Source organism: Bos indicus, chromosome 1 (genome assembly GCF_029378745.1).
Source record: "Bos indicus isolate NIAB-ARS_2022 breed Sahiwal x Tharparkar chromosome 1, NIAB-ARS_B.indTharparkar_mat_pri_1.0, whole genome shotgun sequence".
Classification (NCBI taxonomy): Eukaryota; Metazoa; Chordata; class Mammalia; order Artiodactyla; family Bovidae; genus Bos; species Bos indicus.
This window is the reverse complement of record NC_091760.1, coordinates 59,361,617-59,376,733: the sequence shown is the minus strand read 5'-3', so window position 1 is coordinate 59,376,733 and position 15,117 is coordinate 59,361,617. Positions and strand designations below refer to the sequence as shown.

Genomic DNA, 15,117 nt, shown 5'->3' with positions numbered 1-15,117 from the left:
CTCTAACTCGATTTCTGGATTCCTGATTATGTTTAGGGCTGAGAAGCCAGGTCAGAAAATATCAGGTCTAAACGGAGCAGCCCTTGGGGATGGCCATTTATCTAGCTTAAGTCTGTAGTTGTTTGAGATAAATATCTTTGAATCTAGAATAATAGTCCAAATTTCTCAAAAGCTATTTAGGATGGTTTTAGACATGCTTGTGACATACTCAGTATGTGTGATAAATGGTAGGATAAGAAGTGGGCAGTATGTATTAATCTGAAGCACTGGGTTGGGAGTCAGAGCACCTGACTCACGTTGTAGACTCAGGCCACTCACTCAACCTTTCCATGCCTCATTATACCAATTTATTAAATGGGTATAATAATACATAGTTATCTCAAGGGAGTAAGGATTAATTAAAGTTTGTAAAAGACTTTGAGTTCTGAAACTGGTGATTGGTCTGAATTCTTTTCCTTTTTCTTCCCCCCCAGTTCACCTGTTGCTTCCCCTGGGACTGAAGGCAGTAGAAGTGACTCCCGAAATTCTCTTTCTGGACCCAGAAGGAATCCAAGGCAGATGATGGCGCCCCATCCCATACTGAAAGGCAGGGCTATCTCGGTGGGACCTGGGTTATGGTTATCTTTCCTCCAGGAGTAGGATATGTTGGGACTGAATCCTGGCAACTGTTGGGTTTTGAGACTTAGCAGAACCTGGTCAAAGTCTAAGATGAGTAGATACGTGACAAGTAGATACACCAGAGAACACAGAGAACACGACTTTTTTCCTACCCCTCCTGCCAAATTTTCTGGTCTTCCTGGCCAATACAAAAACAAAACATTGCTGAAAGGTTTAATCATTCTTTTGTAATTTGAGATTTGGACTGTGTTTTTAAAATGGGATAATTCACAAAAGAATTCTGAGTGGCTTCTAAGAATAAACACTAAAGGTCATCTGTCATTGTACTTTTTAACATTAAAATACAGATCAGTTTACAGTAATCTACATCAAGTTATTACATCATTGTATAATGAATCGTGCCTTGATGACAGGCTTCTAGAATGAAATCTATAAACCAGACATTTTAATAACATTTTTGATGTGCATGGAATCATTATTTAAACCAAACCACACTATGAAAAGAGAAGCATTCCTTGGAGCTCACCTAGTGAAACTGCTAGCTGCTTTTACTCTGTACTTAGTCATGCACTGAACATATGTTTGTGTGAAGTGGTAGGCACTTTGACAATTTTATTGTGGCTTATAAATCTGACTTTTTACCTGTGGTAGGATTGCTGCCCTAACAGGAAGTGATGTCACCAGAGGTACACTGTGCCTGAAGTCCATTCCTGTTAATGAAAAAAATCAGCAGTCTATTCATTGACTCTCTGCCAAGTCAGCAATTTATGACCTCTTTGTCCATCATTGAGGATGATCAGGAAGTGCCCAGTTTGGTGTGATTATTTTTAAGAAATTATTGTTTGATCAAAGAGTTAGCATGTTTTGGAACACCTAGCTATTTTCAAGTAATCTTTAATGACTAGCTCTAGAAAAGATGAAAAAAGGGCATATTACCACAGGCTCTGCCTCTTGGGGCTCTCACTTTAATCCTCTAGTCTTATTTCTGCCTCCTTAAAGACAGTCTCATTCCTGCCATCTGTGGCACCCCCACTACTCTTTTTCCAGCAAAGCTGACACTTAATATCTGTAAGAAATAGCCTGCTGGGTTTTTTGTTTATTAATTCTTGAAACTTGGACTTCAATTTTCTTCTCGGTAACACAGCACAAGGAACCTAAAGTAACCATTGGCTGAGTTAGGTGAGCAGAACTTGATACTCCTCCCACCCATGCCCCTCTGCCTATGAAACCCCAGCTGGTGACAGACTCATATTATCAGGCCATCTTGCACATTTGCTTCTTTTGGATCGATATTTAATAGACTGTCAAGAACAGGAGTCTGACACTTGAATTCGTTCAGATGCCAGTTCTTCAGATGCCTAGTACAATTCCATTTCCTGCCCATCTGGATATCCCGGCCCTAAAACTAGTTTAAAATGTGATCATCATGACCCCAAACCTCAGTTTGTTCGTTGTTGTTGTCACATATGCAGACATACATAGTAACCTAGGAGAAGGTGGCAAACTCCATGGTATTTGAGGAGTGATTCTGTTCTCAAAGTATTTGTTAGATGTAATTAAAGTTTTCAACATTCATTAAAGGAATTGCCAAATTAAAATTCTGGTTTCTGGATTTCACATACTAAAAGTTTCTTCAAGACACATTATCTTATTTAAACCAGTGAACAATTATTCTAATAGAAATGTGAGCAAAAACATAATCTGAAAATTGTTCATCATGGCCAAGGATGGGACTGTCAGCCCTTAACCTGTAGGGTGTGTGTGTATGTGTGTATATACCTATACACATGGTATAATTACAATTTCTGTAATTGTATTTTAATATAAATTTTATGCATATATATATACATACATATTTGGCATTGTGAACACCCAAAAGAAAACTTTAACCATTTTACCATGAAATGGAGACATTTCTTTTCCAGTGTTCCTTATATTTTTTATATTGGAACTCTTACTGTTTTCTAGCCATGGAAGAGAGAGCAGTTCAGCGAGCTGAACGTAGGCGGATCTTGGCAGAGAAGAAGAAAAAACAAGAAGAGGAGAAATTGGTAATAAATCAAGAATGCAAAGTGAGGCAAGAAAAAGGATTTGTATAGGTCTTTATTAAAAACTGAAACCTAGGTTGTTTAAGGCAATTAAGGCAGTAGCATAACACCAACTTTGGATATGGCTTTTTGCCTCCTGGCCTGAACTCTATGATAGTTTTAGGAAAATGAAGAGAAGGAGCATCAGCATCATTAGTATACAACAATAAAATGTTTTGAAAGTTGATGGAGCTAGCAAATTAGGAGATTTACACATAACCAAGACTGATGTGTAATAGGTAAATGTTCAACCTGCGAAGTTTACAAAGGTGGGTAATTCTTTTTTTTAATTGGAGGCTAATTACTTTACAATATTGTAGTGGTTTTTGCCATACATCGACATGAATCAGCACACATGTGTTCCCCATCCAGAACCCCCCTCCCACCTCCCTCCCCATCCCATCCCCCAGGGTCATCCCAGTGCACCAGCCCTGAGCACCCTGTCTTATGCATTGAACCTGGACCGGCAATCCACTTCACATATGATAATATACACATTTCAGCACTACCCTCTCAAATCATCCCACCCTCACCTTCTCCCACAGAGTCCAAAAGACCATTCTTTATATCTGTGTCTCTTTTGCTGTCTCTCATATAGGGTCATTGTTACCATCTTTCTAAATTCCATATATATGCATTAGTCTACTGTATTGGTGTTTTTCTTTCTGGCTTACTTCACTCTGTATAATAGGCTCCAGTTTCATCCACCTCATTAGAACTGATTCAAATGTATTCTTTTTAATGGCTGAGTAATACTCCATTGTGTGTATGTACCACAGCTTTCTTATCCATTCGTCTGCCGATGGGCATCCATGTCTAGGTTGCTTCCATGTCCTGACTATTATAAACAGTGCTGCGATGAACATTGGGGTACACATTTCTCTTTCAGTTCTGGCTTCCTCAGTGTGTATGCCCAGCAGTGGGATTGCTGGGTTGTATGGCAGTTCTATTTCCAGTTTTTTTAAGGAATTGCCACACTGTTCTCCATAGTGGCTGTACTAGTTTGCATTCCCACCAACAGTGTAAGAGGGTTCCTTTTTCTCCACACCCTCTCCAGCATTTATTGTTTATAGACTTTTTGATAGCAGCCTTTCTGACTGGCGTGAGACGGTACCTCATTGTGGTTTTGATTTGCATTTCTCTGATAATGAGAGATGTTGAGCATCTTTTCATGTGCTTCTTAGCCATCTGTATGTCTTCTTTGGAGAAATGTCTGTTTAGTTCTTTGGCCCATTTTTTGATTGGGTTGTTTATTTTTCTAGAATTGAGTTGCAGGAGCTACTTGTATATTTTTGAGATTAGTTTTTTGTCAGTTGCTTCTTTTGCTATTATTTTCTCCCATTCTGAAGGGTGTCTTTTCACCTTGCTTATAGTTTAAAGGTGGGAAATTTTTAACCTTCCAAAGTCTTGATCTGGACTTCCAAAAGGAAGTTTTGTACCTACTAAGAAAAAATGGGGGCTTCCCTGGTGGCTCAGCAGTAAAGAATCTGCCTGCAATGCAGGTGACCCAGGTTGGATCCCTGGATCGGGAAGATGCCCTGGAGAAGGGAATGGCAATCCACTCCAGTATTATTGCCTGGAGAATTCCATGGACAGAGGAGCCTGGCAGGCTACAGTCCATAGGGTCGCAAAGAGTCGGACACAACCGAAGCAACTGAGCATGCAAGAAAAAATAAATAGTTCCAACAGTTTTGTGGGTTTTGGTGAAATGGAAGAAAATTTTTTCTTACCCTGTGTATAGTTTGGACTTAGTATTTCATAAATGAAATAAGAACTAAAGAGTAATCATTTTATGATGAAAAGTTAATGGTCTCATTCATGCTCAGCCTCATCTTCCCAAGTAGAAGAGAATCCCTTTGGAGAAACAGTGAAGTTACACAACTGACCACCTGTTACTTGGGTTTTCTACTTTTAATACATAGTGCAGGCTTCTTCCAGGGACTGGGCGAACACTTTGGTAGATAGTGTACTTTCCTCAACATAAACAGTCTTATTTCTGTGCAAATTGAGGGTCTGATTTTTACAAATTCTAATCTTGATCAGGCCCAGTTAAAGGCCCAAGAGGAGGAGCGTCAGAAGAGGGAGGCAGAAGAAAAGGAGGCTCAGCTTGAGAAAAAAAGAGAAGAGAAGAGACTGAAGAAAATGGTTAGTAGTTTCTGTTTGGTCAGCCACTTGTCCCTTGAAGCCTGCTGTGTGTGATCCTATAGTCCTATGCACCTTCCCTCCCAAGAATTTCTGTCTAGAACACTTCTTCTCTCACCTCCACCCTCTTCTCTAGCTTACTTAATAATAACCTGCTCATTCCTCAGATCTTAACTCAACCCAGTTAGCCTTTCCTGCCTTGCCCCACCCTCCTCTCTAACCAGGGTTAGGTGAGATCCCCTTTATGGATTCTGAGTTTATTTCCTTCAAAGTATTGGGTTGGCCAGATATCCTGCATGCAACTGAAAATGAATTAACCCCTTTCCCAGAAGAGGAAGTAAAGTCCTTGAATGATGTTTATCCTTCTCCTTGCTATCCCCTCACTTAAATGCTATAAAATTAACAGTACTGAAATAGCATGACACAAAGTCAGTACATCTTTTGTTACATGATGAGAGAATAAGAGTGGAAATAAAATAAGATACATATACACATAAACATACTCACAGCAAAATAAGAAGGGAATACTCATGACAATTCCAATCTTCATTTCTGTAACCAGTCAAGTGGATGTAGTTGGTATTTATAGTTACCTTCTTCCACTAGCCACTACCCCTTTGTCTTCATTCAGTGAGCATCTCTGCTAGTCATGGGGTGACCTGAACCTTCATTCTGGAAGGGGTTGGCCTGTTAGTAGTCCAGCATGGATTGGGTTGTAGTTTTCCTTTCACCTTATCACAGGGCATGATAATACTAAGAGATACCCTAAGGGTTCTCCTGTATTCCAGTCATACTCATCTTCACCTCCATTGAGGAGTAGTACCAATTCCCCCTAGCGACCAGGGTCAATCACCCCAGCCAGCACTTCCTAATTTACCTTTTGATTGAGAGGCCTGAGGAACCCACAAAGACTAGGAGGCACTGTTCTCAGTGCAGTGGAATCACTGTGTATCACCTTATGGAAGCATTCCCCCATTTGGAACCAAGACCTCTAGGCCAACAGAACGTAAATGTGTGAGAAAAGGAAACCAGAAATGTTGCTAGTGAGAGGTGCCACTCCCACTTCCTCCCCTAGCTTCCTGGAGAAACAGTACCATATACTGGATGCTGATTCAGAGCACAGACAGCCTTCTGGAGAACCTTGCCCTAGACCTGCAAGGTACTGCCACCTAACTGGTGCTGCAGCTGGGTCTTCCAAAGGTCATTCCGCCATGCTGGTGAGCAAGCTGCTTCAGGATGGTGGTAAGACCAGTGCATTCCATGTGTATGGATCCATCGCTCCATTTCTTTTGCTGTCAAGTGAGTTCTGTGATCAGAAGCAATGCTGTGTGGAAATCATGATAGTGAAGAAGGCATTCAGTAAACCTAGGGGTGGTCGGACTGCCATGACAAAACACCAGAGGGCAGGTGGCTTACATGACAGAAATTAATTTTCTCACACTCAAGGAGGCTGGATGTTGAAGATCAGGGTGCTGGCATGGTTGGTTTCTGGTGAGAGCTCTCTTCCTGGCGGTAGGTCACCTTCTCGGGGTATCGTCCCATGTCCTTTCCTTGGTGCATGTACACAGAAGGGGAGAGTGACCGTATGTAAGTTCTCTGGTGTCTCTTCTTATAAGGATACTAGTCCTACCCCTAGAACTTGTCATAAGTTATTTAAAATTCCCTCTCTGATAGTTCCAACATCTTTCTCATATGTGGATTTTGTTCTGATAATGGCTTTATCTTTTCAGACTGTGTTAATTTCTTATTTTTTAATATGCCTTTATTTTTTGTTGTTGTTGAAAGACAGACATGTACAGGGCAATGGAAACTGAGGTAAATGGGCCTTTAGTGTGGAAGTGAAGTCAAGTGAACTCGCTCAGTCGTGTCTGACTCTTTGCGACCCCATGGACTATAGCCCGCCAGGCTCCTCTGTCCATGGGATTCTCCAGGCAAGAATACTGGAGTGGGTTGCCATTTCATTTAGTGTGGAGATTTGTGTTAATCTAGCCAGGAGTCGGGCTACGTTTGAAGTTTGTTGTTGCTATGAGCATCAAGACTTCAGTTTTCTCTAGTGACTGTTTTTTTGTCCCCTCTTTTGGCTTTCGGTCTTCCCTTTGTGTGGTTCCCTGAGGAAAATCTGTCTCTTGCAGTCCTCCAACTGTACTCCACTGTTATTACTAGGTTTGCTAGCACGCTGGTGTGGTGGGGATGAGTGGAGCATTCTCTAATGTTCTGATTAAGTCTCACTCTTTGGAATGCACAGTATTGGCCATTCAGAAGAATTTTGGCTCTTACTGTAGGGGCAGAGATTTTCGCTGCCCCTGTGTTCCCTTCTTTCAGTCTCCACTGTCTCAGTCTGATCTTAGAGTACTTCCCTCTGTAAGGTTCCTTTTTCTCTTAAATGAGATAAGGAGGTTACTCTGGGCAGAGTTCCCCTCCCCCAGTGGCAGCAGCCTCACCCTAATGCCTTCAGGTGGTGCTACTTGCAGATGAAGGCCAGAAGAGTCTAGGCAGATTTTCCAGAGGTTTCTGTTCCTCTGCTCCAGCTAGACCCATGATGGGGACTTTATCTAAACTCTGCCTTGATCTTCTCTGTGAATATCTGGTGGAGTTCCTTGCTGTCCAAGGGACTCTCAAGAGTCTTCTCCAGCACCACAGTTCAAAAGCATCAATTCTTCGGCACACAGCTTTCTTTATAGTTTACCTCTCATATCCATACATGACTACTGGAAAAACCAGAGCTTTGACTAGATAGACCTTTGTTGGCAAAGTAATGTCTCTGCTTTTTAATTTGCTGTCTAGGGTGGTCATAACTTTTCTTCCAAGGAGCAAGTGTCTTGTAATTTCATGGCTGCAGTCACCATCTGCAGTGAATTTGGAGCCCAAAAACATAAAGTCAGCCACTGTTTCCATTGTTTCCCCATCTATTTGCTATGAAGTGATGGGACCAGATGCCATGATCTTAGTTTTCTGAATGTTGAGTTTTAAGCCAACTTTTTCACTCACCTCTTTCATCAAGAGGCTCTTTAGTTCTTCTTCACTTTATGCCATAAGTGTGGTGTTATCTGCATATCTGAGGTTATTGATATTTCTCCCGGCAACCTTGATTCCAGCTTGTGCTTCATCCAGCCCATCATTTCTCATGATGTATTCTTCATATCAGTTAAATAAGCAGGATGACAATATACAGCCTTGATGAACTCATTTCCCAATTTGGAACCAGTCTGTTGTTCCATGTCCAGTTCTAACTGTTGCTTCTTGACCTGCATACAGATTTCTCAGGAGGCAGGTCAGGTGGTCTGGTATTCCCATCTCTTTCAGAATTTTCCATATTTTGTTGTGATCCACGTAGTCAAAGGCTTTGGCATAGTCAATAAAGTAGAAGTAGATGTTTTCCTGGAACTCTCTTGCTTTTTTGATGATCCAGCAGATGTTGGCAATTTGATCTCTGGTTCCTCTGCCTTTTCTAAATCCAGCATGAACATCTGGAAGTTCATGGTTCATGTACTGTTGAAGCCTGGCTTGAAGAATTTTGAGCATTTCGTTACTAGCTTGTGAAATGAGTGCAATTGTGCGATAGTTTGAGCATTCTTTGGCATTGCCTTTCTTTGGGATTGGAATGAAAACTGACCTTTTCCAGTCCTATAGCCACTGCTGAGTTTTCCAGCATTCCAGGATGTCTAGCTCTAGGTGAGTCATCACACTATTGTGATTATCTGGGTCGTGAAGATCTTTTTTGTATATTCTGTGTATTCCTGCCACCTCTTCTTAATATCTTATGCTTCTGTTAGGTCCATACCATTTCTGTCCTGTATTATACCATTTTGCATGAAATGTTCCCTTGGTGTTTGTAATTTTCTTGAAGAGATCTCTAATCTTTCCCATTCTATTGTTTCCCATTCTGTTTTTTTCCTCTCTTTCTTTGCATTGATCGCTGAGGAAGGCTTTCTTATCTCTCCTTGCTATTCTTTGGAACTCTGCATTCAAATGGGTATATCTTTCCTTTTCTCCGTTGCCTTTCTGAATGGTGTACTGGTTTTCCCTGCTTTCTTCAATTTAAGTCTGAATTTGGCAATAAGGAGTTCATGATCTGAGCCACAGTCAGCTCCCAGTCTTGTTTTTGCTGACTGTGTAGAGCTTCTTCATCTTTGGCTGCAAAGAATATAATCCGTCTGATTTCAGTGTTGATCATCTGGTGATGTCCATGTGTAGAGTCTTCTCTTGTGTTGTTGGAAGAGGGTGTTTGCTATGACCAGTGCGTTCTCTTGGCAAAACTCTGTTAGCCTTTGCCCTGCTTCATTCTGTACTCCAAGGCCAAATTTGCCCATTATTCCAGGTATTTCTTGACTTCCTATTTGTGCATTCCAGTCCTCTATAATGAAAAGGACATCTTTTTTGGATGTTAGTTCTAGAAGGTCTTGTAGGTCTTCAGAGAACCGTTCAGCTTCTTCAGCATTACTGGTTGGGTCATAGACTTGGATTACTGTGATGTTGAATTGTTTGCCTTCGAAATGAACAGAGATCATTCTGTCGTTTTTGAGATTGCATCCAAGTACTGCTTTTGAGACTCTTTTGTTGACTATGATAGCTACTCCATTTCTTCTAAGGGATTCTTGCCCACAGTAGTAGATATAGTGGTCATCTGAGTTAAATTCACCCATTCCAGTCCATTTTAGTTCTCAGATTCCTAAAATGTCTATGTTCACTCTTGCCATCTCCTGTTTGACCACTTTTAATTTACCTTGATTCATGGACCTAACATTTCAGGTTCCTATGCAGTATTGCTCTTTACAGCATCAGACTTTAATTCCATTATCAGTCACATCCACAACTGGCTGTTGTTTTTGCCTTGTTTTTGTTTTTGTTGTTTTCTCTTCATTCTTTCTGAAGTTATTTCTCCACTGATCTCTAGTAGCATATTGGGCACCTCCCAGCCTGGTGAGTTCATCATTCAGTGTCCTATCTTTTTGCCTTTTCATACTGTTCATGGGGTTCTCACGGCAAGAATACTGAAGTGGCTTGCCATTCCCTTCTCCAGTGGACCACGTTTTGTCAGAACTCTCCACCATGACCTATCCGTCTTGGGTGGCCCTAAACAGCATGGCTCATAGTTTCATTGAGTTAGACAAGGCTGTGGTCCATGTGATCAGATGGTTAGTTTTCTGTGATTGTGGTTTTCATTCTCTTTGCCCTCTGATGGAGAAGGATAAGAGGCTTATGGAAGCTTCCTGATCAGAGAGCCTGACTGCGGGAGAAACTGGGTCTTGTTCTAAGGTGGCCTCAGGAAGATCCAAAAGTGTTCATCGCTCAGTCGTGTCCAACTCTTTGTGACCCCATGGACTGTAGCACGCCAGGCTCCTCTGTCCTTGGAATTCTCCAGGCTGGAATACCAGAGTGGGTTGCCATTCCCTTCTCCAGAGATATTCCTGACCCAGGGATCCAACCCAGGTCTCCTGCAATGCAGGCAAATTCTTTACCGTCTGAGCCACCAGGGAGCCCCAAGGTCCACAAGGGGCAGGTTAGACGTGAGACACCTATTAGACATCGAAATGAAAACATCATATAGGCAGCTGAATGTGTAAGCTTGGATATCAAGATGATAGTCAGGAATCTGGCCATCAAAAACATGTCAGTGTTTTAATGCTCTGGATGTGAATGAAATCAACTTGGGATATTATGTGGAGAGAGAAGAAATGCAAAAATCCAGGACCATGTCTGAGAGTATATGAATAACTACTCAGAGGATGAGCTAGTGAGGTAGAAAGAGTAACGAGAGAATTGCTTATTGAAAAGCTGAGAGAAAAAAAGTATTTCTAGAAGGAAATGATGGTGGTTAACTGGGCTAAATGTTGCTGGCTGCAGTGAAAAAGACGACAGACAAACTTTTATTTGGCAACATGGAGACTGTTCATGACATAGACAAGAATGCTTTTAGTGGACTGCTGGGAAGGGAGCCCCATTTCAGGAAGTTGAGAGAATAGGTGGTGAGGCAATAGAGACCATGCATACAGTAGGGGTCACAGAAGAACTTTTTTTTTCTGTTGGTGATTGGTCTTTTTTGTGTTATTTTGTTAAAAGATGGGCAGTACCAGCACATATTTGCATATTTATAGGAATGGTCTAGTAGTGAGAGAAAAAATCATGATACAAGAGAGCAAAGACCATAAATTACAGGAGTGCCTAAGTGGGAATACGTTCCAGAGTGCAATGAAAGGGTGACTTATAAAGGATAGAAGGCAAGGTGTGAGAATGGTGTCAAAAGTTCATCAGGCACTCTGTTATTCTTCTTAATCTTGCTGTAATTCCTTGTCTTTCTTTCAAAGCAGTAGTGGTGGAAATACACACACACACACACACACACACACACACACACACACGTGCTTCCTTGGTGGTTCAGACAGTAATGAATCTGCTTGCTTATGTGGGAAACCCAGGTTTGATCCCTGGGTCAAGAAGATCCTCTGGAGAAGGGAATGGCAACCCACTCCAGTATTCATGCCTGGAGAATTCCATGGACAGAGGACCCTGGTAGGGTACAGTCCATGGCTTCACAGAGAGTTGGAAATGACTGAGCAACTAACACTCACTTTTCATTTGTGTGTGTGTGTATGCGAGCATGCGCACAATTGTGCCTGACTCTTTGCAATCCTGTGGACTATAAACCACCAGGCTCCTCTGTCCATAGGATTCTCCAGGCAAGAATATTAGAGTGGGTTGCCATGCCCTCCTCCAGGGGATTTTCCCATATATATATATATTCAAATGAGTCATTTGTTTCATGTTGTTTGTTGAGTAATTTAAATCAGAAAGATACCCTGATTTTGTGTCCCTTTTTAGCCTGAGTGAAGTATGCTCTGTAAAACTTTAGGTGCATAGATCACCCCCAATATAAGTGTCATCTCAAGGCAGACACTTTGATTTCATGTTATCCTCCCAGTAAATCTTAGATGCAGGCATTATGGACATTTTATATACAAGTAAATGGAAAATATAGTAATAATAGTAAAATACAATCAACTATATTGAGGAATCCTTAATCAAGGCAGGAAATACACATCTAAATTGCTATATATGAAAACAGAATTTTGTCTCAAGAAGATCTCTGGTTTATTAAACGTTTTTCTACTTTTCCATGGAAAAGTAGAATTTTTAAAAAATCTACAAACAATAAATGCTGGAGACAGTGTGGAGAAAAGGGAACCCTCCTACAATGTTGGTGGGAATGTAAATTGGTGCAGTCACTATGGAGAACAGTGTGGAAGTTCCTTAAAAAAAAAACAAAACCAAAAATAGAGCTACTGTATGATCCAGCAATCCCACTCCTGGGCATTTATCCAGAAAAGTTGAAAATCCTAGTTGGAAAAGATACATACAGCCCAGTGTTCATTGTAGCACTATTTACAATAATCAGGACATGGAAGCAACTGAAATGTCCATCAACAGAGAACTAGATAAACAAGATGTGGCACATATATCGTGTGGAATATAACTCAGTCGTTAAAAAAAAGAAGAAAATAATGCCATTTATAGCAACATAGATGGACCTAGAGTTTGTCATATTGAGTAAAGTAAGTTAGACAGAAGGATAAATGTCATATGATATCGCTTATATGTAGACTCTAAGAAAAGGGTACAGATGGACTTATCTACAAAATAGAAATAGAGTTACAGATATTCACCAAAGAGGAAAGGTGAGTGTGACAAATAGATTAGGAGTTTGGGGAAAGAGATAAGCTAGGAGATTGGGGTTGACATATACACACTACTATGATATAAAATAGGTAACTAATAAGGACCTGCTGTGTAGCCCAGAGAACTTTACTCAATACTCTGTAATGGCCTGTATGGAAGAGAAGCTTAAAAAGAGTGAGTATATGTATCACTGATTCACTTTGCTGTACACCTGAAACTAACACAGCATGGTAAATCAACAATACTCCAATAAAAATGTTAATAAATTAATTAAACAGGCCATTTCCCCCCACAAACCATCTGAAAATGGCTTTGCTTAAGAGCCTACAACACCAGCCATAGGGTTGTATTATAATTGAAGATAACCTAGGTGTGCATGTGCATAGGATTGGCCAAGCCCAAGGGCTTCTCCAGAGGCTTACTGTCTATGTTAGACATCTGTCTGCAATTTGCAACTGCTGCCTTGGACATTTCAGTGAATGTGAAAATGGCCGCCTTCTGTTTTCCTCCCCACTTAACTCTTGGCTCTCTCTTGTTGGTCTCAGTGGTGCTTTAGTCACTAAGTCATGTTTGATTCTTGCGACCCCATGGACTGTAGCCCAACAGGCTCCTCTGTCCATGGGATTCTCCAGGCAAGAATATTGGAGTGGGTTGCCATTTCCTTCTCCAGAGGATCTTCCCAACCCAGGAATCAAACCCAGTCTCGTGCATTGCAGGCAGATTCTTTACCAGCTGAGCTATAAGGGAAGCCCTTGTTAGTCATAAGAAGATTCTTATAAATAATTTTTGTTTCTGTCCATTCAATTCAACATATAAAATGTCTGTAATAAAGATTACAAAGGTAATTTTGGTTTAATCCTTTAGAGAATATGGACATTTCCTTTTCAGTGAGGAATGTGTACAGATACAGGAAGTTTGGCTTGGAAGATCAGAGCAAATATCCCTCCCATATTAGAAATGTTCCAGGGCCTTCTCTTTTTTTCCCCCTCAGAGAAGACTTAAGACTATTAAATAGTTTGTCAGAATCAGTCAATTCACTACAACCGTTTTCTTGAAGTGAAATTGTAGGAAATGAAGACAAAAGAAGCTTAAATTACGATTTTTTTAAAGTTTTTACTACCGAAACTGACAACTACTGTGAAGACAGTGTGAAGTCTTTGCTTTTACTCCTATGTCTTTCATAACAGCAGCCACTGTATTTTTAATGGAGTATCTTTGAAGTTATTCATATATAAATTTCTACCCCATGATCTAAATGAAGGGGCTATATTGCTGTTTTCCATAATAATAAGGGGAAAATACTGATTTCTCTCCTAACTGAATGAATATTTTACTTTCTAGTAACTTGGTGAGATGTAAATCATTTCTGTGAACAATCCAAAATAATTCAAAGGATATGCATAGCTCTGATTCCTGTAGGACTCATGAGGAACTTTTTCTCCCCTTCTTGGCAGAGTGGCTTCCTTTTTTTTTTTTTTTTTAATGCTCCTGAGTTCTGTTATCATGATTAACATGCTATTTAGTGGTTACATATTCAAATTAAAGTAATTAGTGATTTGTTGAAATTCATGAGTTTTCAGGTCATTGCATCTTTACTTTTTGTTCAGTTTTATTGAGGTGTAATTGACAAAATTGTAAGATACTTAAAATGTACATACAATATGGGATTCCCACTGGGTTAATTAATATGTCCATCACTTTACATATTTATTGTGCATGTGTGTGTAAGAAAACTTACATTCTTCTCCCTTAGTAAATTTCAAAATTGTGAGAATATTGTCAATTATAGTTACCTTGTTACACATTAGGTTCTCAGACCTTATTCATCTTGTAACTGAAAATTTGTACCCTTTTTCTGGGCCTTGCCTATTTCTCCCACCTCAGAAGGCACTGGCATTTCTCTCTCTGTTTCTGTAAGTTCAACTTGTTTTTCTTTTTTTTTTTTTAAGATTCCACACATAAGTGATACCACTCAGTGTTTGTCTCAGTCTTGCTTATTTTACTGGGCATAATGCCCTCAGGATTTATCCATATTGTCAATAATGATAGTATTTCCTTCTTTTTTAAGGCTGAGTAATAGTCCATTATGAGAATCAATAGTAAAATTTTTTTATCCATTCATATGTCAATGGATACCTACTTTGTTTCCATTCCTTGGCTATTGTGAATAATGCTTCAATAAATATAAGAGTACACATATATCAGTGGAAGTGAGGAAGAGATTTAAGGGACTAGATCTGATAGAGTGCCTGATGAACTATGGATGGAAGTTTGTGACATTGTACAGGAGACAGGAATCTAGACCATCCCCAAGAAAAAGAAATGCAAAAAAAGAAAAATGGCTGTCTGAGGAGGCCTTACAAATACCTGTGAAAAGACGGAAGTGAAAAGCAAAGGAGAAAAGGAAAGATATACCCATTTGAATGCAGAGTTCCAAAGAATAGCAAGGAGAGATAAAGCCTTCCTCAGCGATCAATGCAAAGAAATAGAGGAAAACAATAGAGTGGGAAAGACTAGAGATCTCTTCAAGAAAATTAGAGATACCAAGGGAACATTTCATGCAAAGATGGGCTCAATAAAGGACAGAAATGGTAGG

The 15,117-nt window shown here is 40.2% G+C and overlaps 1 protein-coding gene across 5 annotated transcripts in view; it reads left to right on the top strand.

Annotated features, from left to right (window-relative positions):
• The window catches only part of CCDC191 (coiled-coil domain containing 191), a 99,279-nt gene that overhangs the window by 58,602 nt on the left and 25,560 nt on the right, over nucleotides 1–15,117 (top strand). For 4 of the 5 annotated variants that reach the window (XR_011566353.1, XM_070788289.1, XM_019983820.2 and 1 more), the window contains exons 11-13: nucleotides 474–586; nucleotides 2,587–2,669; nucleotides 4,749–4,850. Coding sequence is in view for 4 of the 5 variants with exons in the window: in XM_070788289.1 (XP_070644390.1) it covers nucleotides 474–586; nucleotides 2,587–2,669; nucleotides 4,749–4,850 (298 nt within the window). In the remaining variant the exon portion in view is untranslated. The remainder of the gene's footprint in view (nucleotides 1–473; nucleotides 587–2,586; nucleotides 2,670–4,748; nucleotides 4,851–15,117) is intronic. The other variant, XM_070788288.1, reaches the window with a different exon arrangement.